Genomic DNA, 25,802 nt, shown 5'->3' on the forward strand with positions numbered 1-25,802 from the left:
CTTTGAGAAACACTGCCATAAAGCAGTACAATTTTAAGTAGAGTGGTTTACAGAAAATTAGGGGGAAAAAATGGAAAGCATCTTACATGTCATATAGCAATCTGCCTGCTGATGCTGTACGTTCTGCATTCCGTTCAATAGTGTACATCTCATACTGAAAAAACAAGGGCAGAAGATGAGCCATACAGAACACCTTCCATCAAACTTCTCAATATCACATCTTTCTACCTTACCACAGTAAAAAATGAGGAGGGCAGAAACATCCAAGGACATGCACTCTCTCTCACACACACATGTGTTTTTTAAAAGGCAGGCAGAGACACAGGCAGAAAAAACCCTTTTCCTATTTGTTTGGGATCTCCATTTAGAACTCTGAGAGCTATGAAAGCAAAGAGCCTGTGCATTTAATGTAGAGTAGAGAGTAATTTAATGTAGAGATTGGAGAGTAGGGGTTGAAACGTAAGTTGATGGGAGTATTGCATCTAAATCTATCTTTACCAAAATGTGAAGTGTGTTTTGTTTGGAACATGTTTACACCGCTGCCTGTTCTCAACATTGCAGTGTGATACTTTCAGGCAATTTAGAGCAATGGGCACTAGAACATAAACAAATGAGTTCACTTGAGGTATCTGTATATCCTATTATAGTACTGTACTACTTCCTACACTTTTGCAGAGGGGTATATTTAATAAGGTTACCAGACATTCCCAGATTTACAAATCAGTCCCCTGACAAAATCCATCTATTTAGTAGGAAGTTGAAAAGTGTCCCCGGATTCATTGAAAAAAAAATCTGGTAATGCTAGTATATTAGGATCAACGAAAACATAAAGAAGCGAACAAGCATTCCAATCCATCAAAAACCTTTACCTGATGAAAGCCTTAAAACAAAGACAGCCCTTTGGCTAGTTAAAACAATCTATGGCCTTTTAGAAGAGCCTGGGGTGTTTCTAATGTATTTTTTAATGTATTTTTAATCTTTGTTGGAAGCTGCCCAGAGTGTCTGGGGAAACCCAGCCAGATGGGCAGGGTACAAATAATAAATTATTATTATTAAATTATTATTCTAATGTACTTCTTCCCCAACCCATGGTTTTAAGGTATCTATGTGTCGGGGGAGGGGGGGAGGTTGCTTGGTTGTGAGCCACTCTGGGCTGCCCAGGGCAAAATAAATCAGTGAACAAATTCAATTATTATTATTATTATTATTATTAATAATAATAATAATAATAATTTATTATTTGTATCCTGCCCATCTGGCTGGGTTTCCCCAGCCACTCTGGGCGGCTTCCACAAAGACCAAAAATACACTAAGGTGCCACACATTAAAAACTTCCCTGAACAGGGCTGCCTTAAGATGTCTTCTGAATGTCAGGTAGTTGTTTATCTCTTTGACATCTGTGTTCCACAGGGCGGGTGCCACTAGCGAGAAGGCCCTCTGCCTGGTTCCCTGTAGCTTTGCTTCTCGCAATGAGGGAACCGCCAGAAGGCCCTCGGCGCTGGACCTCAGTGTCCGGGCAGAACGATGGGGGTGGAGACGCTCCTTCAGGTATACTGGGTCGTGGCCATTTAGGGCTTTGAAGGTCAACACCAACACTTTGAATTGTGCTCGGAAACATACTGGGAGCCAGTGTAGGTCTTTCAAGACTGGTGTTATATGGTCTCAGCGGCCACTCCCAGTCACCAGTCTAGCTGCCGCATTCTGGATTAGTTGTAGTTTCCGGGTCACCTTCAAAGGTAGCCCCACATAGAGCGCATTGCAGTAGTCCAAGCGGGAGATAACCAGAGCATGCACCACTCTGGCGAGACAGTCCACGGGCAGGTTGGGTCTCAGCCTGCGTACCAGGTGGAGCTGGTAGACAGCCAGTCTGGACACAGAATTGACCTGCGCCTCCATGGACAGCTGTGAGTCCAGAATGACTCCCAGGTTGCACACCTGGTCCTTCAGGGGCACAGTTGCCCCATTCAGGACCAGGGAGTCCCCCACACCTGCCTGCCCCCTGTCACCCGAAAACAGTATTTCTGTCTTGTCAGGATTCAACCTCAATCCGTTAGCCGCCATCCATCCTCCAACCACCTCCAGGCACGATAACTGCTATTGGCTTCTGCTATTGAGGGTGGCAAATAGAAGGGGAAGAAATGGAGGCAGTGAGAGATTTTACTTTCCTTTCTTGGGCTCCATGATCACTGTAGATGGTGACAGCAGCCACGAAATTAAAAGAAGCCTGCTTCTTGGGAGAAAAGCAATGACAAACCGAGACAGCATCTTAAAAAGTAGAGACATCACCTTGCCAACAAAGGTCCGTATAGTTAAAGCCATGGTTTTCCCAGTAGTGATGTATGGAAGTGAGAGCTGGACCATAAAGAAGGCTGATCGCCGAAGAATTGATGCTTTTGAATTCTGGTGCTGGAGGAGACTCTGGAGAGTCCCATGGACTGCAAGAAGATCAAACCTATCCATTCTTAAGGAAATCAGCCCTGAGTGCTCACTGGAAGGACAGATCCTGAAGCTGAGGCTCCAAGACTTTGGCCACCTCAGGAGAAGAGAAGACTCCCTGGAAAAGACCGTGATGTTGGGAAAGATGGAGGGCACAAGGAGAAGGGGACGACAGAGGACGAGATGGTTGGACAGTGTTCTCGAAGCTGCTAACATGAGTTTGACCAAACTGCGGGAGGCAGTGGAAGACAGAAGTGCCTGGCGTGCTCTGGTCCAGGGGGTCACGAAGAGTCAGACACGACTAAACGACTAAACAACAACAACATGGGATCCTCAGTAATGCAGGAAAGCCTTGGCTTCTGCTATTGAGGGTGGGCGCTCTTGCTACCCAACGACTCGCATGGCAGAAGCCTAGATTTCTCCAGAGCCTCCGAAGAGCAGCTTTCCCATCTTTGAAGCTCTTTAAACAAGCAGGCAAAAATAAAATAAAAAATAGGGAAAAGAAAACATGGTAAGTCGGAAGCGCTGTCCCCAAATAAGTAAAGGAACCGCGCTGTGCTAAGCGTTCGTATCTCTATGGTGCTGAGCCCGCGGAACAGCAGCGAGAGAAGGGAGCGAGGCTTGGGGCGCGCAAAGCATTGTGGGGCAGCGCACGGGAAAAAGTAGCCGTTAAGGGAAGGCCGCACGGAGCCTGGCGCCCCCTCACCGACCTGGATGTTGAAGTCGGCGGGGTAGAGGCTCCGCGCGGTGATAAGCCAGGCCTTGGCCGCCCACAGGTCCCCCTGGACCAGCTCCCGCGCCCGCTTCACCAGGAACTCGCAGTCCCCCTGCGCCGACATCTTGGCCGTTGCCGGGAGTCGCGCTCCCTCACGACCCGCACATGCGCAGACGGGCCTCGCGACGCCATCTTTCTAGGGCCGGTGACGTAGAGGAGGCGTTTTGCGCCTGCGCCGCAGTTACCATGGTTTCCCACCACCGCCACCCATGTGTTTCTAGTGTCATCATAGACTTATGAAAGTAGTAGACTGACAATACAATTTTCTTGAGGCAGGACTTCCGGGTTGCTTTCTGACCCCTTTCCACCCACCCTACAAGTGACTGCTGCCCATAGGAAGCAACGGGGAAATTTAAAAAGCTTTTAGCATAGCTGGGCAGGGGCGGCTGCATCGTGTTCCATCCCAAAGACTGAAGGAGGAAATGAAATCACTGCAGCATCCCTGGTAGCCATCCAGCCTCTGTTGAAACGCCCATGTCTGCAATCCGTTCATAGCCGTCAACGTTTCCCTTTTTTTTAAGGGAAATTCCCTTATTCTGAATAGGATTCCTCGCAAGAAAAGGGAAAAGTTGACAGCTATGAATCCACTGTCAAGGCTCTGGTGCTGTCAGTAAGTGGTCCAGTGCCCAGGGCCTTCTGGCGGTTCCCTCACTGCAAGAAGTAAGGTCACAGGGAACCAGGCAGAGGGCCTTCTCGGTGGTGGCGCCTGCCCTGTGGAACTCACTCCCACCAGATGTCAAGGAAATAAACAACTGTCTGACTTTTAGAAGACACCTGAAGGCAGCCCTGTTTAATGTTGTATTGTGTTTGTAATATTTGGTTGGAAGCCGCCCAGAGTGGCTGGGGAAACCCAGCCAGATGGATGGGGTATAAATAATAAATTATTATTATTATTATTATTATTATTATTATTATTATTATTATTATTTAAGAGATGCTTTGGAGAATGTAAAAGCAGCTGCATGCAACTCAGTTGGAGTGTTATATCTTGTCCAGTGGGGGGCACAATTTAAGAAGTTTAACCTGTACTGAGCCCTGAGATGGATTTTGTGGTGGAGGGTTTCTTGGGGGGGGGGGCAGTGCAAATCCAAATTTGCAGTGCAATAAACTTCTGCAATAAAGCACTAGTTGTTGTTGTTATACCACCCTTCATCCGAGGATCACAGAGCCGTTCACAGTATAAAAGTACAAAAATGAAAAACATAATAACAAAATAATAACACACACCCCACATTCACATTGCCTCTCCAAAATCATGACTCGCCCACATTTCAGTAAGATGTAGAATCCACACATTCAACTGAGGGAGGGGAACAAAATGGCTTCTCTTTAAAGTAAGTGTGTGTGTGTGTGTGTGTGTGTGTGTGTGTGTTTTGTTTGTTTAGGTCAGGCGTTTACCAGCAAGTGTGGATTGGCCCTATGTTAAAAATAGAGGGTGCAATCTACACTTCCTTGACCTCATTGGAACTTTCTTCTCAAGCATAGGATTCAGTTGCATGAGTTTTACTATGGTCACTTCCAGGCAACTTGTCCATTGAATGTTCACTCTGCTTTTCTTCTGGGAAAGAATGTAATCTACTTCAAATACTAGCAGTGGGAGCACCCTGGAGTTGGAGTAAATGATACTGTGTTCATGCACTCAGTCTCTCCATAGTAAAGATAAAGGGACCCCTGACCATTAGGTCCAGTCGTGGCTGACTCTGGGGTTGCAGCGCTCATCTCGCTTTATTGGCCGAGAGAGCCAGCGTACAGCTTCCGGGTCATGTGGCCAGCATGACTAAGCCGCTTCTGGCGAACCAGAGCAGCACACGGAAACGCCGTTTACCTTCCCGCCGGAGTGGTACCTATTTATCTACTTGCACTCTGACGTGCTTTTGAACTGCTAGGTTGGCAGGAGCAGGGACCGAGCAACGGGAGTTGACACCGTTGCGGTGATTTGAACCGCAACCTTCTGATTGGCAAGTCCTAGGCTCTGTGGTTTAACCCACAGCGCCACCCGCGTCCCAACAGTCTCTCCATATCAATGATCCAAAGACCTTCAGGCTGCAATTGCTGTGGATAGCAAGAAACAGGGCCAGCCTGTCTATGAGGCTGCTTGGTGCTCAGCGTGGGGAAACTACCTCTGGTGCAACTCCATCCAGACCACAGAACACAGCTCCATCTAGACCAGTAAAACACCCAGCTAATAGCACTTCCATCTTGTCTGGCTGAAGCTTCTGCTTATTTACTCTCATTCATTTCATAACCGCTATCCATTCATGTTGACAAGTTTCTATGCAGCTGCAGTTTTTAATCAGTAATAAGAACAATTAATTTCTTAATTTATAACCCTGCACCTTTCCCAAAAGGAGCCCAGGAAAACATTTCAATAGGAATACAATTAAAATGTCTAAAAACAGTTCAAAACAACCTTCTATAAAGATGGAAGGAGGGTGTACTACAAAATATTATCTACTGAAGTTAGTTAATTCAATTCAGCACTCTAAAAGAACCTGAGCATATTATGGCTGGCCAAGCTATTTGTGCTTACAGCAGCATTGTTTATTGTGACTTGCTCTCTTTATCCCTTATGCATTTGTTTCTGGCGAGTGCTGTTAATGAAGATGCATGAGATTTCCAGCTCAACCATCAGATTTGCAGCCTTGAGCTGTTTTTCAGCAAGAAATATTCTTGGTCTCTCTATGGAAGATCCAAACAGGTGACATTTCCAATTAGCTTATCATACTTGCCTTTCTTTGTCTTTTAAAACAAGAGATTAGGGGCGGGGAGCATTTAATGCTAATGGAGGAATCTGTTATATGAGCCTTTGCATATTCTGTGTCTGCAGATGTTAAGTATCACCATCGTATAAAAGATTGCTTCTTCTTTAGACTCCCTCTTTGGACTGTGCACCCAGCCATAACCTTAGCCCAGTCATCACAGTGGAAACTTGTTTGTGTCAGCTGTGGGGGGAAGTGCTTCCACCTATTTGTTTCTTCTCCTGCCTGTGCTCTGTAAGAATGATATTGTGGATCTTTCTGTCTGTCTCAGGTCTGTAAGCATGTGCGTGCATGTGTTTAGCCAGTTTCGCCCTAATGACTCAGGATGACATTTATCTCTGCATAAAGCCAGATTTATCAAACATAGTACTTTTTTTTAAGTTTCTCAAAGGCAGTTAAAGACCTCTCAATCTCTCTTTTAGGGATTCCTAAAGCAGGTGGCGCTGTGGTCTAAACCACTGAGCCTAGGACTTGTTGATCAGAAGGTCGGCGGTTTGAATCCCTGCAATGGGGTGAGCTCCCGTTGCTCAGTCCCAGCTTCTGCCAGCTTAGCAGTTTGAAAGCACGTCAAAGTGCAAGTAGATAAATAGGTACCACTCTAGCGGGAAGGTAAACAGCATTTCCGTGCACTACTCTGGTTTGTCAGAAGCAGCTTAGTCATTCTGGCCACATGAACTGGAAGCTGTGTGTGGACAAACATTGGCTCCCTTGGCCGGTAAAGCAAGATGAGCAACGCCAGAGTCATCCATGACTGGACAACTCTCAGGGGTACCTTTACCTTTATCTTAAGGTGATTATTAAATAATACAAGTAATCTAAAGCTCAGAGGTTTAAGTGGCAGGACCCTCAACTGCAACAAAGAATCCGAGAATCTTAGAGCTGGAAGGCTCTTTGTGACCCCATGGACCAGAGCACGCCAGGCACTCCTGTCTTCCACTGCCTCCCGTAGTTTGGTCAAACTCATGCTGGTAGCTTCGAGAACACTATCCAACCATCTTGTCCTCTGTCGTCCCCTTCTCCTTGTGCCCTCCATCTTTCCCAACATCAGGGTCTTTTCCAGGGAGTCTTCTCTTCTCATGAGGTGGCCAAAGTACTGGAGCCTCAGCTTCAAAAGCTCCTAGGAAGGAGAGTAGACAACCCCCTGAGGGAGGCTGTTCCAATGTAGAACAGTTCGTACTGTCAGTACTAACAGGGCCAGCCCTTCGATGAGGCACCTGCCTCAGGCAGCAGATGCTGAAGGGCAGGTTGTGGACAGCGCTATGAGTGCCATGCGGTCTGTCCTGTTCCCTCTATGCTAGCCTTCTGCCCTCCAGTAGAAGACCCTATCCTTTCATGAGTATTGGAGTGAGCAAGTACCGGTCTGGTTGGTTTCAGATGTGGCTTAGGAGAGGGCACCACCTTGTCCTTCGCCTCAGGTAGCAAAATGTCTTGAACTGGCCCGGAGTACTAATAAGAGCGTCGTGCTGCCCTCCTCCATTCCAGCGCTTCCCAGATATTTTGGATTTGTAACTCTCACTGACCTCAGCCAACACCTTAAATAAGTCCCTATTTTCATGAAATGTTAGTGCAAGAGAACGCAGGTGGCCCGAGGCAATTTCTCATCAGCCCTCCACATCTGTAGCATGGTGATGATGTACCAGATTTTTGCAGGATCATTGCAGAGACGGAGGCCAGAAACTGCCTCTGTCTTATCAGGATTCAATCTCAGCCTGATATTATGGCGTGTCTGTGGAATTCTTAATCTGCCAGGAAGTATGATCTGCATTTCCCCTCTTCAGTTTCCTGAGTGGAGGGGACCTGCCTTCCTATATCTCAGACAATTGTTCATCTAGCAAGTAGTGTCCATGTGGGAATTCTACAGAGATCATCTGTTGTTGTTGTTGTTTTTTTAAAGGATAAGGGGGAGGGAGCAGGGGAGAGAGCAAAGCCAGCCTCCAGCCAGCGGAAAACAGACTATGCCAAGAGCATATTGAAAAGCTGTCTTCAGCCAGGGCTGGCCAGTTTAACAACTCCATTCCCTGTTCCGATTTGCACACTAGGCTCTTTGACGCAACAGAAAACTGTTCTCTCGTGTGTGTGTGTGTGTGTGTGTGTGTGTGTGTGTCCACCCCCTGCCCCCATTTCCTCTTAAACCTGCCTGGACAATTTGGGTTTGTGAATTTTTTTCTTTTCAGATGCAAGTTTATGTGAGGATATCTTCTTGACCAGTTCATTCCATGAGGCTGGGTTCTCTTCCTCGCCTCCCAACACACACTCACCTTCCTGTTTTCTGTCAGGAAACTGGAAAGGAACACAAGGCTCTCATTGCAGATCTGCGGCTGAACTCCTGACCATCTGACAGTCAAGCGCTGCCCTAGCAAGCAGTGTTCACAACTCGCTGGCAAGTTAGCAATGCTCAGGAATTAAAAAGCTGGTGAGCCTTAAGTGTGGGTTTTTTTAAAAAAATCTTTGCATTTTAAAGAAGTCTTCCGTGATCTCCAGTGTGTCTTATGCAAGATAATAAATTATCCTCATTTTGAAAGTTGGAACAAAGTTATGTCTTGCACCTCACGGAAGACAGCAACACCCAGCAGTATGGAAAAGTACATGTAGGATACTTGCTTACAATTTTTTAAGTAACACAGAATTTTAGGACAGTCAGTTTTGGAAGATGTATACTTTTGAATTCCTTATCTGTCTAGTAATTTCCTTGTAACCTGCATTTGCATGGTACGGTAGACATTTATCTGAAATGCTTTGGCTTTTTAAATTTTTTTAATTGATCAAAACAGCAGTGCACTTTTTAAAGGAAAAGCAGACTAAGAAAATACTCCTTTCTCTATTCTCTGACAGAGGTAAGTTCCTTGTTCTCTTCTCTCATATTAGAAAGCATATCTTGAAAAGACATGACTGTTCACAACTGGGCTGCATTTACAATGTTGTTAGTTGCCATTTCTGCAAGCCAATTAAAATTAAATGCATGGGGGAAAACCCCAACACTATGGATTTCAACATCCTACTTGCAGCAAACTTGAGTGTTTAATAAGGCTTAGTCCCTATCAAGATTGTGCGTTTAGGACAACCCCAGATATTTATCAATTATAACAATGCTATAACCCCAGATATTTATCAATTATAACAATGAAATTATATGAAATTGCTTTAAAAAAATAATCTGTTGAGAAGTCAGATCTCCTTCAGCATGGCAGTGGCAAATGGATTTTGTGTATGAGTTAGCAAATTTAGGATGTCAAAGAAGATAGACAAGCATAATGTTAAGCATTGCACCTTATGGGATTTTCCAGTAGTGTATGAACTTACTTTGTTTCCAAGCAGACCTTATGCATTTCTTATTGAATACAGTGGTACCTCAGGTTACATACACTTCAGGTTACAGACTCCGCTAACCCAGAAATAGTGCTTCAGGTTAAGAACTTTGCTTCAGGATGAGAACAGAAATCATGCTCTGGCGGCACGGCAGCAGCAGGAGGCCCCATTAGCTAAAGTGGTGCTTCAGGTTAAGAACAGTTTCAGGTTAAGAACGGACCTCTGGAATGAATTAAGTACTTAACCTGAGGTACCACTGTAGTTATTACCAGGGCTAGCCTCATGGGTGATGAGGGAACTGCCTCAGGTGACAGGATCCACAGAGGCACCAGATCCCAATCCCCACTTGTTCCCAGTGTAAATCTTCACTCAGTCCTTCTCCCCTGGCAAGGAGGGAGGTGCCATTTTGCGGTTCACCTCAGGAGCCAAAATGTCTTGGGCCAGCCCTGGTTATTTCTTGCAGAATAGAGATTTGCAAATATAATGACTCAGGGCTCCAGGAGAGAAGACCCTCCAATCTTCTCCTCCCATCCCACTGCTGTGAAGTAAACCAAGCCATGATTTTGTTTAACTTTAGGTCTGAAACTGGTTGCCCCTGTTTAATTCGCTCTGTGAGATTGCCACTCACAGTTTGCCTGGGGGAATTAACTTCAAGTCCGGTTTGGGATGTAAAGCTAAGCCAAACCATGGCTTTTGAAGACTAGTGTAGACCAAATGACATCTTGAAGTCCCCTATCAGTTAAACAAGGGCTGGCCCATTCAAGAGGCAGACTGAGGAAGCTGCCTCAGACGGCTGAATCCAAGGGGCATCTTATGTGATCTTCCCAAGACTCTGGTAAGCGAGGCTTCTGTGTGGTGTTGCAGTGCTCTAGTGCAATCTATATGAAACCCAAACCCCAAAGCTGTGCCACTCCAAAAAGCAATACAGTGGTATCTTGGTTCTCAAACGCCTTAGTACTCAAACAACTTGGAACCCAAAGATTGCAAACCCAGAAGTAAGTTTTCCGGTTTGCGAACTTTTTTCAGAAGCCGAACATGCTCCATTTTGAGTGTTACGCTTCCAATTTGAGTGTTATGCTGAGGTCTGTCTGTTTTTGCTATCTATTTTTTATTTTCGTTTTTGCGGCTTTTTTGTTTTGTTTTTGTGACTGTGTGGAACCCAGTTCAGCTACTGACAGATTCATTGTGTGACTGCAGTACATTGTTTATTGCTTTCATTTTATGGATCAGTGGTCTCATTGGATAGTAAAAATCATGTTAAATTGCTGTTTTAGGGGTTGTTTTAAAAAGTCTGGAATGGATTAATCCATTTTGCACTACTTTCTATGGGAAAGCACGCCTCGGTTTTGGAATGCTTTGGTTTGGAACGGACTCCTGCTTATTGATCAATTATCCTGATTTATTTGCACAAAGTTTTCAGGGAGGTTAGACAACAACTGCTATTTATTGAACATTCATTTTGATTTCTGTGCCAAGCAATTGTTTTCCCATACTTTCCAGCGCGTTTTGCTGCCACCTTCCTTACAGCAAAAAGTCCAGTTGGGGGGGGGGGGAGAAGTGGGTTTATTGTACAAGAGAACCAAATCAACTTAATCCTGTAACCTGAATTTCCCAGAATGTGATTCAATCTCACCCCAAAAGAGCAAGAGTACTCTATGTTGTTTTTACCTAAAAAATTAGTGTGGAAACATGGCAGCTTCCCATATTATTAACCGGATATTAAGGCACACACAGCGTACATTTAAAGCACATGCCCCTCAAAGGTAATAAACGGCTGTATTATCTCCCCAACCCATCTATCTTCAATCAGTTGACTGCACTTATTGCTGTAATTCAATCATAGTTTGTTACATGCTGTCAGAGAAAAATGACAGTACAATATATAAAGAAAATTAGATGGAGCAGGAGTATCTGGCTTTTCTAGTAGTGTTAATCATGGAAGCAATCTTTGTCCTGGAAGTAAATTTTAGGTTGCTAGGTAGGATGTTGGGACGCGGGTGGCGCTGTGGGTTAAACCACAGAGCTTAGGACTTGCTGATCAGAAGGTGCAGCGGTTCGAATCCCCACGACGGGGTGAGCTCCTGTTGCTCGGTCCCTGCTCCTGCCAACCTAGCAGTTCGAAAGCACCTCAAAGTGCAAGTAGATAAATAGGTACTGCTCTGGCGGGAAGGTAAATGGCGTTTCCGTGCGCTGCTCTGGTTCGCCAGAAGCAGCTTAGTCCTGCTAGCCACATGACCCGGAAGCTGTGCACCGGCTCCCTCGGCCAATAAAGTAAGTTGAGCGCCCAGAGTCGGCCACGACTGGACCTAATGGTCAGGGGTCCCTTTACCTTTACCTTTAGGGAGCCTCCCAGACTGGCAGGGGATGGGCAGGGTATAAGTAATAAATTTATTATTATTATTATTATTATTATTATTATTATTATTCATTATTAAATTGTAACTAGTTTTTTAAAGAGAAACTACACTATCCAAACAAGAAAACAAATACAGTTTCAGTGTTAAGCGTTCTGAATTAAACAAAACAAAAAACCCATACATATATTTATCCACCATGGCATGATGCTGCAATCCTTAAACTAGCATGAGATGCACCTCTAAAGTATTATCGCTTGTCAAAAATCCCAGTCTGAAAATCCCATTTTTATTACTCGTGGTTGTTTTCCCATTTAAGTAGAAAAGAGGCAGTCTTACCTGTATCTTATCAGGTTGTTCTCATACCTGGTTGCACAAATTGTTCCTAGAAGAGGTAAAGAGGTCGAGGGGGAGACCTCTTTCATGACCTCCGGCGTCTGTTATAGGCAAATTGGGGGGGGGCAATCCCCCCCTCCAACTTGCTGCTGTCTTTGCAGCGTAATTACCTGTGTTTCAAAGATTGCTTCAGTTCCCTAGGATAACCGCAAACATTTACCGGAACATGACCCCAGAGAAAATGCTTGATCCAATTGGCTTCAGGCAATCTGGGGCTTGCTAAAGCTTGTAGGTTAGTTTGTAGGACCAGCCACTAATACCCTAAGTGCCCATCTGCACCTTACATTTAAAGCAGTACAGTATATCCCAGAGTTGGTCACGACTGGACCTAATGGTCAGGGGTCCCTTTACCTTTATGGGACGTGGGTGGCGCTGTGGGTTAAACCACAGAGCCTAGGACTTGCCGATCAGAAGGTTGGCGGTTCAAATCCCCACGACGGGATGAGCTCCCGTTGCTCGGTCCCTGCTCCTGCCAACCTAGCAGTTCAAAAGCACAAAGTGCAAGTAGATAAATAGGTACCGCTCCGGCGGGAAGGTAAACGGCGTTTCCGTGCGCTGCTCTGGTTCGCCAGAAGCGGCTTAGTCATGCTGGCCGCATGACCCAGAAGCTGTACGCCAGCTCCCTCGGCCAATAAAGCGAGATGAGCACCGCAATCCCAGAGTCGGCCACAACTAGACCAAATGGTCAGGAGTCCCTTTACCTTTTACCTTTATATGCCATTTTAAACAGGTGTGACTTCCCCTCAAAGAATCCTGAGCACTGTAGTTCGTTAAATGTGCTGAGAGACCCCTATTCCCTTCAGAAAGCTACAGTTCTCAAGAGTGGTTTAACCACCAACCCATCTTCCCAGGGAAGTCTGGGAACTGTAACTTGGTGAGGGTAAAAAGGGTCTCCTAAAACTCTTCAGCACCATTAACAAACTACAGTTCCCAGGGTACTTTGGGGGAAGCCATGTCTATTTAAAGTGTTATGACAGCTATTCCTGGACAGGGATTCATGGTCACCTTTCCATCAATCTTCCAGCATCCAGATTACTGGAGGCATCTGATGTGCTGTATTTTTGCCAGTTAGCATCAGGAAACAATATGAGATAGTAAAATATTGTATGCCACCGAGTTGCCAGGACTCCTGAGATTCAGACCTTGAGATAAAAGTGGAGTCTGATGGACAAGCTAGGGATAGGAGCAGAGCAAAAAGCACACCCTCTGACTCGCCACCCTAAGATTTTAACTTCTGCGCTCACCAGACCACCAAAATCTCGGAGACCTGGAAACTCTGAAGCATAAAAAGGCCATACTAGACCCTGTGCAAGGGAAGGAATATTTTAGAAATGGGCTCTTGGCTGCCAAGTTCCCATACCAAATATATTTACTTTCACCGTGGCAGTCTGCCATATCCCCAAAGCCTGGAGCGCATAGCAGTATTTATAAGGACAAAGAGAATGGTATGTTTTGAAGGTGACTTAATTTCTCAAAAGAAAGCGCAGTGTAGAAGTTTGAAAGTAACATAAAAACACAGGATTTTTTAATCAGGAGATATATTGGCAACCAAAGCAGGCGGTTTTAATTTTATTTTTTCTTGCATTTCGTGCATCTGATTTAGTGATCTCTCTAGCCCACAAAAGCTTCTTCTGTCATAAATTTGTTTGTCTTTAAGGTGAGGTACTCATGATTCAAACTTGAAGGAAGTGATATATCAGGCTTTCCCAAACTTGAGTCACCAGCTGTTGTTGGACTACAACTCCCATCATCCCTAGCTAGCAGAACCAGTGGTCAGGGATGATGGGAATTGTAGTCCAAAACCAGCTGGAGACCCAAGTTTAGGAAACCCTAAAAAGAGAGAGAGAGAGAAGGGGGAGTAGCTATGCCAGTCTGATGCAGCATATGCATTTACAGTGGTACCTCGGGTTAAGTACTTAATTCGTTCCGGAGGTCCGTTCTTAACCTGAAACTGTTCTTAACTTGAAGCACCACTTTAGATAATGGGGCCTCCTGCTGCTGCCGCGCCGCCGGAGCCCGATTTCTGTTCTTATCCTGAAGCAAAGTTCTTAACCTGAAGCACTATTTCTGGGTTAGCGGAGTGTGTAACCTGAAGCGTATGTAACCTGAAGCGTATGTAACCCGAGGTACCACTGTATTTAGTCTTTAAGATACTGCAAGAGTCTGGGTTTTGTTGTTTTTGTAATTTCTATTACAGTGGTACCTCGGGTTACAGACGCTTCAGGTTACAGACTCCACTAACCCAGAAATAGTACCTCAGGTTAAGAACTTTGCTTCAGGATGAGAACAGAAATCGGGCTCCGGCGGTGCGGCAGCAGCAGGAGGCCCCATTAGCTAAAGTGGTGCTTCAGGTTAAGAACAGTTTCAGGTTAAGAACGGACCTGCGGAACGAATTAAGTACCTAACCCGAGGTACGACTGTATTACTTTAAGAGACTGGTGTGCTGATTGACATGTGTGTTGTACGAAGCCTGGGGATACTGAAGTGAAGGATAACACGAATGTTTGCTTCGCAGCAGGGCTAACTAAACTAAATCGGAAAATGTTGCCAAATGCACGTCTTGAGTTGCAGCCAACATGCAAAACCTGCCAGACTGGTGACACAAGTTCAGATGATGGCAACAGACCTGTGTCTTTCAAATCCAGCACAGTGGACGCTCGGGTTGCGAATGTGATCCGTGCGAGATGCACGTTCACAACCCGCAACATTCACAACCTGCAGCGGCACGTCTGCGCACGTGCGGGTTGCGATTCAGCACTTCTGCGCATGTGTAAAGCGCGATTTAGCGCTTCTGCGCATGTGCGACCGCCGAAACCCAGAAGTAGCCCGCTCCAGTACTTCCGGGTTTCAGCGCATCCGTAACCCGAAAAAATGCAACTGGAAGCATCTGTAACCCGAGGTTGTATGACTGTATGTACAATCATGTATTAAAGTGCAGGACTGGGGTCTGAGTGAAGGGGCACACAGGCGCCAAACAAATAATGCATTTGGAATGCAAGGTATGTTTACTCTCTTGGGCCCAGGGCCATCCTGAGACATTCTGACACCTGAGGCAGACCTCAAAATGGCAGCCCCCTGTGCGTCAGGGTAGGAGGGGTGAGGGAAGATCTACATCAGGAACAAGAGCTAATAAATATTGGCATCGGGATCTGCTGCCCTAGTGGATCCTGCCGCCTGAGACGGTTGCCTCATCTTGCCTCATGGATGGGCCAGCCCTGCCTGGGCTCACAAGCACTGGCTTTCCTGGATTACTGAGGATCCCATGTTGTTGTTGTTTAGTCGTTTAGTCGTGTCCGACTCTTCGTCACCCCCTGGACCAGAGCGCGCCAGGCACTCCTGTCTTCCACTGCCTCCCGCAGTTTGGTCAAACTCATGGTGGTAGCTGCGAGAACACTATCCAACCATCTTGTCCTCTGTCGTCCCCTTCTCCTTGTGCCCTCCATCTTTCCCAACATCAGGGTCTTTTCCAGGGAGTCTTCTCTTCTCATGAGGTGGCCAAAGTATTATTGGAGCCTCAGCTTCAGGATCTGTCCTTCCAGTGAGCACTCAGGGCTGATTTCCTTCAGAATGGATAGGTTTGATCTTCTTGCAGTCCATGGGACTCTCAAGAGTCTCCTCCAGCACCATAATTCAAAAGCGCCAATTCTTCGGCGACCAGCCTTCTTTATGGTCTAGCTCTCACTTCCCAACATCACTACTGGGAAAACCATAGCTTTAACTATATGGACCTTTGTCAGTAAGGTGATGTCTCTGCTTTTTAAGATGCTGTCTAGGTTTGTCATTGCTTTTCTCCCAAGAAGCAGGCGTCTTTTAATTTTGTGACTGCTGTCACCATCTGCAGTGATCATGGAACCCAAGAAAGTAAAATCTCTCACTGCCTCCATTTCTTCCCCTTCTATTTGCCAGGAGGTGATGGGCCCAGTGGCCACAATCTTCATTTTTTTGATGTTGAGTTTCAGACCATATTTTGCGCTCTCCTCTTTCACCCTCAATAAAAGGTTCTTTAATTCCTCCTCATATCAGTGCCATATCAGTGAGGATCCCATATCAGTGCCCAAACATCATTACAGACATGCAAAACCAAGTCGCTTCCCTTTAAATGCAAATAGCAGCTTCAGAGGAGGCGGTTTCGTTTCAACAGTGGCAGGGAGAGTCACCTGCTCCACCAGAGCTCTGCTTATGTTTCCTCTCAGTGCTCCAAACAGGTGGTTGCCATCATGTCTACGACCAACACAACAAACTTCTAACACTGAATTATGTATATTTGCTTCAGCATAGAAATTACTTTTGCACCAGGCTAAGTGCCAACTCAAGTAATTAAAAACGCTTATTACGGAAGATCTGGAATGTCACCAAGGAAGTCCAGGAACACTCGACTGGCTTCTTATTCCAACAGGCCAGTGTAAGTAAGTGCCTTGTTTGTACAAACTTACCACAGTGAAATAGAGAACTGGAATTGCCTCTACTTTCACATCTGATATGGCCCAGGGTCACAGAACTGAAGAGTTTTGTCTGGGATGGTCTGCAAAGACCATCCTGAAAGCAAAGCAGATGCCTGAAAGCAAAGCAGATGGTTTTAGGGATGGTGGTGATGAGCTTTGAGATGCTCTCAAGATGTGGTGGTGTGTACTGGCATACTTTTTTAAAGCAATTAGGAAGACCATTGAAGGCGATAACTCTATCAATGGTTATTTATTAGCTACAATAGCAATGTCTGCTGTAGTAGTACTCTACAAAGTCTGCTGGAAAATGCACAGAGGTTTATTCTGGATGCAACTGAAGCTCTGTTTATACCTTTTGATGGAAGCTTTTGTCCAGGCTTGCGCACTCTTCAGTTCGTATTTGGATAAAAATGCAGCCTGGTCACAAAACTTGTTAATTAACTATATATACTGGGTCCTTTAAGTCTGATTGATTGAAATTATATCAACCTTTGCTTCCTCATTTGTTGCTTTCCCATTAAAGCAGAACCCAGAAGCTGTGGGTTTCCTTTAAACATCTGTAATAAACACTGTGGCAGATTCTCATCACCAAAAGCTTCCTGTCTCGGAAGGGTCGCCTTGATAAAGTTACAGCCCAATCGCCTTAATGGAAGTGGAATTAAGTTAGCAGCAGAAAATACTAAGGAGTGACTGGGAAAGTCTTCAGTTGTGATCTCATGTCTGGGAAAGGAAACTTGATCCATTATGCTGAATGCAAATCTAGCATGCTGCGTTCATGCAACCTCAATGAAAAAGTCATTTCATTCAGAAAGCATAATGTGAAATGCTGTAATATAAATAGGGGGAGGAGGTGGGATGGTGGTGGTAGTCCTGGAAGTTACCTAAAGGAGTAGAATGATGTAATGGCCAGTGGGAGGAGGCAGAGTCCCTCAGCACTCAGAATTCCCCCTGCCTTTGGACATTAGAAGAAATGCAAAACTGCCTGCTGAGAATTCCTTTTGCTGAAGGACCCTGCAAAGAAAGATTAAGGCGGACAGAATAACCTTTCCTGTAAGTTACTCTCTTCTCTCTCTGACTGGTAGCATGTGTTATTTGGACTAAACGAAAAGCAACACTCGCCTTTGCTCGGACCTCTCCTTTTCCTCCTCTCCTTTTCCTGTCACCCCCGACTTTGTGATTGTAAGGTCTTTGGGACAGAGACCCATCTCTTCTTTGCCATTCCATTCATGTATACAGATGACGCTATCTATGCAAAATAATAATATGCAGTGTTAAGCTGTTTAGCAAAGCTTCCTAGAGTTTAAATCGAGAGCATGTTACTGGGCAATGTAAAATGAACAATTTACACGGTACCTATTTACCTGGAAGAAAGTCCTATTGATTTCCAGGTATCTTACTTTCAAGTAGAGGGATATAGTCGTGGGACACAAGTTTATGTCCTATATATGCACATGGAGACAGACGTTGTGCAACAGAGCTTCCAATATATACAGTAGTACCTCAGGTTAAGTACTTAATTCGTTCCGGAGGTCCGTTCTTAACCTGAAAGTGTTCTTAACCTGAAGTACCACTTTAGATAATGGGGCCTCTTGCTGCCGCCACAGCCCGATTTCTGTTCTTATCCTGAAGCAAAGTTCTTAACCTGAAGCACTATTTCTGGGTTAGCGAAGTGTGTAACCTGAAGCGTATGTAACCTGAAGTGTATGTAACCTGAGGTACCACTGTACCGTGACAGCTGAGATTCCTAATTATCCAGGAGTAGAACAACACTGTTTAAATTTCCGCAATGCAAAATTACCGACGTACTGGGAACTTTCTGCTCGGATGTTATAGTAGATGTTATTTTTCCAGTACTTTCTGATCCAACACTTTCTCCAACTGCCTCAAGGCCATGGGCACAGCCTCTTCCCTCCTACCCCAACCCCACAATGTTATCCTTGTTAACAGCTGTTTGAATAAGATAAGGCTGCAATATAGTGATCTGGTTTAAGATAAGGCTGCAATATAATGATCTGGTTTGCAGATGAGATGCCAGTAAGCCAAACTATGGCTTAGCAGGACTGCAAAAACCTGCGGGATTGCAGAGACAGGAGAAAATCTACCTTAGCCAATGGTTGAAGTGGGAATCAACGGTTGTCAGGCGGCGGGGGGGGGGGAGCAGTGCCTCCTATTTGCCAAGAGGCCATGGAAAGGCAGCTTTGGGGGGGGGGAGTGCCAAGAAGGGAGCAGATCTGGCCTCAAAGGAATGTTCTGTAGCCCTTGAAACCCTGTCAGATGATGATGCATTCCTTGGAGGCTGAAACTGCTGCCCCTGTGGATCCTACCGCCTGAGGCAGTCGCCTCACCTTGCCTCATGGATGGGCCGGTCCTGCTCCCTGGTCTTTTTTGCTCCCATGTACACTGTGTTAGGGACGCGGGTGGCGCTGTGGGTTAAACCGCAGAGCCTAGGATTTGCCAATCAGAAGGTCAGCTGTTCAAATCCCCGCAAAGGGGTGAGCTCCTGCCAACCTAGCAGTCGAAAGCACATCAAAGTGCAAGTAGATAAATAGGTACCACTCCGTCGGGAGGGTAAACGGCGTTTCCGTGCGCTGCTCTGGTTCGCCAGAAGCAGCTTAGTCATGCTGGCCACATGACCCGGAAGCTGTATGCCGGCTCCCTCGGCCAATAAAGTGAGATTAGCGCTGCAACCCCAGAGTTGGCCACAACTGGACCTAATGGTCAGGGGTCCCTTTACCTTTATACTGTGTCAGGCCAATCTTTGGCTTAGTGTGCCATCAAGACTCCTCTCTGGGAGCTGGCACACTGGCACAATCCTTGTAAACCATAGTTTAGCTTATCTTGTCACACAAGCCAGGTCATCCAGCAAACATCATGGCTGATCAGGGAGTTGAATGTTGTGGAAGTCCAACATTTCAACTATTATACCACATTAGCTCTTATGCTAACAGGCAGTAAATACATATTTCTTCCAATTACCAGCTTCATATATGCAGGGGAGGCTGTTGTGAACCACCCAGAGATCTAGAGGTGAAGGGCAGTATACAAAATGTAGTAATGATGATGATGATGATGATGATGATGATGATAATAATTAATAATAACCTGTTCTGCTCCCCAAAATGAACTAGCATAATTTACTAAAACTGCCCATGTCTACTACTTTGAACTATCTCTTCACCGTTATTAGTGAAGAGATCAACTTAGGAGACAAAGGACAGAGCTACAGACAACTTATTATTAAAGTGCTGTGAAGGATAATGAGCATTCAACAAACCATGGGTTAGATTTCTTTCCCCACGAGGTACAATCTCAGCCATACTACCACCTCCTAACCAAAGAGAACCAAACAGATCCATGCAAATTTAAGTAACTGTACTATCTAACTACCAAAGATTTACAAAGCAGGTAGAATTTCAACTATTTGCCTCTTTAGTGTCCTTTGACTTATATTCCCACCTCCTAAACAAACAGGAAAAACAGGATTGTCTTATATGAGAATGAATAGCCCATAACACTGAATTTTGTGAAATGCCTTTGAATGATAACATCAAAGTTTTGCCTTTTAGGGGTCATAAGACTCTTTGCTGTTTTTGTTCCAACCAGCTAACTCTGGCTACCCCTCTGGAAATTTAGACAATAAATAACACATGAGATAACGGGGTTTATTATGGAAAAAGATGCAACTCAACTGAGAAAAGCTATACACAGTATCCTGGGGCCTGTGTAATCGTTAGGGATGGATTCTTTATTTGCAGTACTTTTACTTTGTTGTGTTCCCACCTTAAATCGCTCAAAGGCCTAAATGTGTAGTTACAAGAAAACAAATTAGCATATGGAAATTGCATGCAAATTTATGCCATGGACCTTTTAAGAATCTAGCAACACCCCTGCCATTGAATGTCCCCTGAGCTTTCCTTGAATATCCCCCCCAAAATAAGTTCCAAAACTGGGGGGGGGGGGGACTGGTGCGGTAGGGAAGGATCTCTGAATAAGGGCCTGTATATTTAAGAAAGTATTGCTCTTGAGAACTTTTTGACAGTTGCTGTTTGAAGAGCTCTCTGACCAAAGTCTTGAAGGTTGCTGCTGCTTTAAGAAATAAACAGGAGTATTCATCTAAATTGGTAAGGTGTAATTTTAGTTTATACTGTTAGCACACAACTAATCCTTTCACGGCTTCTATCACTGCTGTCAAAGGCGTAATTGTGCAAAATGAAGTGCAGGGACACAGCTGCATTTCATACGCCTTGTGGACCTACTTCGATGAATAGCTATCTGTCAGAAGCCACTTGCAATTGGGAAACTGGAGGGTATAGGCATTTGGGAAATGCCTAAAAGAGGGGAAAGGTGTTAAGCTGTTGACACTGATACGGGAAGAATGGAGGGAGAGGCAGGCCTCAGCCTGGTGCTAAAACTCAGTAGCTTGTCTTTTGATTAAGAATGCCCAATGCATTCCAACCATAGGCAGTCCTCAGGGCCAAGCAAATGACATATGCTTAAAAATGGGTGTTCAAACGAATATAAATAGCCATAAGGAATATGAAGTAAAGATGATGTAATACTGCAAGAACGACTCAAACAGATTTTCCCGTCAACATCCACACAGTGCATTTATAAGTGCTAACAGACATGGAGGGATGAACATATGAAGGCGCTGTATGCCAAGCTTACGCTGGCTGGCAGTGGTTTTTAGGCTCAGGAAGAGGGTCATCTGCTATATGAATGGCATCCCATGAAACTGTTAGCAGACCTTGCAGCTTGGGTGAACTAGATTGGAACAAGCACTTACAGTTTCTGGAGTTCAAAGGCTTTATGCATGCAGGAACTATTTCTAGGATGAGTGGTGAGTGGAGACAGAAGGGAGGGCAATAGCAGACATCTTGTCTGGAGAGAGCAGCAACAAGGCTCAGCTCTTTAGGGTGTAGTTAGTTAACTTGACATAGAGGCTTACAAACAAGTGCTGTCTGGGTTGCTAGATGAACAGTGCCCACTGGTGGTTCAAAGTAACATACGCATTAACTGTGAACTATGGCCTTCTCGGTAGTGGTGCCCTCCCTGTGGAACACCCTCCCTTCAGATGTCAAGGAAATAAACAACTATCTGACTTTTAGAAGACATCTGAAGGCAGCCCTATACCGGAAAGTTTTTAATGTTTGATGCTTTATTATGTTTTATATATTCTGTAAGCTGCCCAGAGTGGCTGGGGAAACCCAGCCAGATGCACGGGGTGTAAATAATAAAATTATAATCATCATCATCATCAATATAAGGAAATGTCTTGGCTTTCCATCCCAAAACACTCAGCAATAAAACAATTGCAAATCCAAAGAGATACAGGCTGAGGTAAGAATCTCCACTTGAAAGGCTTGCTGAAAAAAGGAGGTCTTCAACAGGCACCAAAGAGAATAGAGACAGAACTTATCTGATAAGTTATGGGAACGAATTCCAGAGGGTGGGCTGATTCCTGCATCACATAGAATGGACCTCCTGGTATGAAGATGCAGAGTATAGTAATAGGCTGGGTATGTAATCTGTGATATTGGTCTTTTAGGGCACCACCTGATTTTTTAACTGGATGTGCCAAGGAACTTGGGCCTTTCAGAGGTTGCTGAGCCATGCTCACCCCCTGCAGCCCCAGGGATGAAGAATAAGAATTTTACAAGGTAAGGACCATGTCCATGATATCAGTGTAAATTATTTGCCGCCTTGTGAAATGAACATTGGAATTAAAAAAATCTTTCAAGCATCCTTATTGTGAAAACCTAATTTGACTTGGGTAAAACATTCAAAAAATAGGTGCTAAGCTATTAAGTGGTACCCATTAGCTAAAGTGGTACCTCTGGTTAAGAAGAGTTTCAGGGTAAGAACGGACCTCCAGAACCCATTAAGTTCTTAACCCGAGGAAGCTATTAAACACCAGGCCCTAGCAAACTGTTGATCAGGTTTCATTTCCACAGATCATATCTTGCAATGAGTCAGACATGAGTAAAACGGCCTCTTTTGAAGATGAATTTCCTCACACAGTGTATTCATCTAATTTGCCTTTCAGATCGCTCCCCATTGCTTCCAGCCAACAAGACTGAAACACCATCAGCTGATGCCATTGAGTTGCCTCACACTGTTGGCTTTTGCGCTTGCCTTTTGATGTATGCAATGCCGCCCTGTTCCCTCTACGTTTCCTGCATGCCGCTAAGAGAACATTCGTCAACGAATCCAGGTGTGCCCATGCAGGCAGCTTGCAAACTGGGTCCTGGGGAAAGCTGCTGCAAACCTTAGACCTGGCACCGGAGGAATATGTGGGCGCTGCCGCCAGATGCTTAGCAGAACATGGTTCGTCGAGGGATCGTGGCATGGCTCCCTCGGGTGGCCGTTCTGCTGGTGGTCCTCTGTTGTGCGGTGTCCGTGCTCTACATGCTGGCCTGCACCCCGCGAGGTGACAACCAGCAGCTTGCCTTTCCCAGAGCCAACAGCCCTACGGGTAAAGAGGAGTACCAGGCGATCTTGCAGGAAAGGGAAGAACACCACTGGGACTATATCAGCAGTCTGAAGAGGCAGATTGCAGAGCTGAAAGATGAGCTCCAGGAAAGGAGCCAGCAGCTGAAGAACATGCAAGGCCACAGCACGGACTCGTTGGGAGTGGGGATAGACCGGCGGGACCCTGAGAAGCCCCAGAAGGCCCTCTTGCAGTTCCTGCATTCCCAGGTGGACAAAGCAGAGGTGCACACGGGAATGAAGCTGCCCAATGAGTATGCCGCGGTGCCCTTTGAGAGCTTCACCCTTCACAGAGTGTACCAGCTAGAGATGGGTTTGACGCGTCACCCCGAGGAGAAGCCGGTGCGGAAGGACAAGCGAGATGAGTTGGCGGAGGCTGTTGAGCTGGGCTTGGAGACTTTGAACAGCCCAGAGAGGAACAGCAACACAAACCGCCGGGCATATTCCCCCTCTGACTTCATAGAAGGTGTGTATTCTTGGGAGTCACTCAGGGATTGGTGAGGGAGTTTCTTGAAGGGGATTCCTTAGACAAGGTGGAAGACTCCTTTTCTGTCCTCAGGTAGAAGCCGAACTAGGCTTGGATGGGATTAAAAGTGCTAGTGTTCCAATGTCCCTTTGGTAAAGCTCAGTAGCAAAATACAGAAAGACTCCAGAAATTGAACGGTAACAAAGGGCCTATTCTACCTGGTGCCAATCTCTCCAATTACTTTCCCCAGATAATCTGTATCTGTATTTAATTCACAAATCACAATTAGGGGGTGTATACTTCCCAAACATCTTAGGTAAATACCTAAAAGACTTAATGTGTTGTTATGTACTGAGTTGAATAGGATCCAAACTGTAGCAGTCTGATTGGTCCTAGAACAATAGGATCCAAAAGGCAGCAGTCTGATTGGTCCTAGAACAATGCAGCAGTATGATTGGTTGGCAGGAACCACCCAATCCTGCTCCAGATAGAAGTGAATCCACAACCTGATTGGCTTACAGTAGAATTCCAGAATTAGCCAATCATGTGCAGCCCATTGTGTAAATAATGTATATAAAGCAGATACTGTGAGGGGACATTTATTCATTCCTCCTCACCACTATGAGCTGAATAAAGAGCATGAAATCACTTTGCGACTCTGAGTATATTTCACTGGCGACGAAGGTGGGATCCCGCTGAGCTGACTGCCACACACAGCACCGCAGCACCGCCAACTGCCGCACCGCTGCCTCGCACCGTGTATCCAGGCTTCAGCTCCGGGGCACAAGGAACTCAGAATGGCAGCCAACAGCAGCTTCTCGCCATTCAACCCAGCATCTGGAGACTGGGAAGCGTACGCCTCCCGTTTCACCTTCCTCCTAGAAGCCAAAGGGGTCACCGACGAAGAAGACGCCAAGAAGAGGGCGATATTCTTCAGCGTCTGCGGAGAGGAGACGTTTGAAATCGCCCGGGCTCTCCTTGCGCCTGAAGACGTCGCTACTGTTCCATACAAAACAATAATGGAACAGCTGAAGGGGCACTTTTCGCCGCAGCCCTCAGTGGTGGCTCGTCGAAATGCCTTCTACGCAAAGCGGCAAGCCCCTGGGGAAACCATAACTGGGTTTGTGACCTCTCTCCGCCAAGCCGCCCGGTTCTGCAACTTCTCAGAGCTGGAGAACATGCTTCGTGACCGCCTCGTCGGTGGCCTGAAGGATGAGAAGCTGCAACGGCGCCTCTACGCTAAGAAGGACCTAACGTTCCAGGTCGCTCTGGAGGAGGCCCTGGCAACAGAAGCTGCCGAGAGGTCGACCCAAGAGGCACGGCCGAGCCTGCCATCCCAACCGAGGGTCCACCATGAAGACCTCACCGACGACTCAGGATCCGACAGGGAGGAGGTGCACCGAGTACAGCAGCGCACTCAAGCAGCGCACAGACCACAGCTGCCTCGACGAGAAGGAGGGAACTGCGCAAGCTGCGGGGAGAGTCACGAGAGGAGGACCTGCCGTTTCCGCAACGCAGAGTGCAGGCAGTGCAGAAAATCGGGACACATCGCCCGGGTGTGTCGGGCTCGGCCCACCCGACACCAGGCATCAGATGACCAATCCAAGAGCCCCAGGTCCCGGGGCCCAACGCACCAAGGCAACTCGACGGAGCTCACGGACTTCCAGGTATACCAGTTGCCCCACCCCAACGTAGAGAAAATTTATGTAGAGGTACAGATAGAGGGGGCCCCATGCCGCATGGAGCTTGACACGGGTTCAACTCTATCCATAATCTCGGCAAGGACCTTAAGGAAACTGTGTCCCACTGGGGGTCCCAAACTCAGGCCGGCCCCATTCACCCTCCGGGACTTCCAGAAACGTAAGGTCCCCACAATGGGGGTGGGGACCTTCAGGGTGCAATACCGAGGGCGGACGCGGCAACTGGACTTGCTTGTGGTCAAGGGCCCCTACATTAGCTTACTGGGATTGGCATGGTTTGGACCACTGGGGCTAGCTGTCACCGGGGTGAACCACACTAGCTTACAAGTGGACGTGGACGCCATATGCAAGGAATTTCCAGGGGTTTTCGATGGGAAATTGGGACAGTATACGGGCCCCCCCATTGCGCTACAGCTTGACCCCGCAGTACGACCGGTCAGGCTCAAGGCCCGCCGGGTCCCGTTCGCCTTGAAACCCCGTATAGACGAGGAATTGGACCGACTCGTAGAGCAAGGAGTGCTGGAGCCGGTGCCTAATGCTCCCTGGGAAACCCCAATCGTCACACCCGTCAAGCCTAATGGTTCGGTCCGCATCTGCGCAGACTACAAATGTACCATAAACAAGGCCCTCACGGCCCACGCATACCCAGTGCCAGTGGTCAGCCATGTCCTTGCCACCC

The 25,802-nt window shown here is 46.3% G+C and overlaps 2 protein-coding genes across 7 annotated transcripts in view; one reads left to right on the forward strand and one right to left on the reverse strand.

Annotated features, from left to right (window-relative positions):
* Window positions 1-3,342, reverse strand: part of INTS10 (integrator complex subunit 10) — a 27,551-nt gene extending 24,209 nt beyond the window's left edge. Inside the window, exons 1-2 of one of the 3 annotated variants that reach the window (XR_013978552.1) lie at window positions 3,147-3,342; window positions 87-154 (exon numbers count right to left, since the gene is read on the reverse strand). Coding sequence is in view for 2 of the 3 variants with exons in the window: in XM_080976715.1 (XP_080832841.1) it covers window positions 87-154; window positions 3,147-3,275 (197 nt within the window). In the remaining variant the exon portion in view is untranslated. The remainder of the gene's footprint in view (window positions 1-86; window positions 155-3,146) is intronic. The other 2 variants (XM_080976715.1, XM_080976716.1) reach the window with 2 other exon arrangements.
* A 4,754-nt stretch (window positions 3,343-8,096) lies between these two features.
* Window positions 8,097-25,802, forward strand: part of CSGALNACT1 (chondroitin sulfate N-acetylgalactosaminyltransferase 1) — a 37,096-nt gene continuing 19,390 nt past the window's right edge. The window contains exons 1-3 of one of the 4 annotated variants that reach the window (XM_080976813.1): window positions 8,097-8,804; window positions 22,017-22,128; window positions 22,515-23,423. In XM_080976813.1, the coding sequence (XP_080832939.1) occupies window positions 22,793-23,423 (631 nt within the window). In that variant the 5' untranslated portion in view covers window positions 8,097-8,804; window positions 22,017-22,128; window positions 22,515-22,792. Of the gene's footprint in view, window positions 8,805-17,356; window positions 17,519-22,016; window positions 22,129-22,514; window positions 23,424-25,802 lie in introns of those variants that run through there. The other 3 variants (XM_080976814.1, XM_080976815.1, XM_080976816.1) reach the window with 3 other exon arrangements.

Source organism: Podarcis pityusensis (genome assembly GCF_964106645.2).
Source record: "Podarcis pityusensis genome assembly, chromosome: 13".
Lineage (NCBI taxonomy): Eukaryota > Metazoa > Chordata > Lepidosauria > Squamata > Lacertidae > Podarcis > Podarcis pityusensis.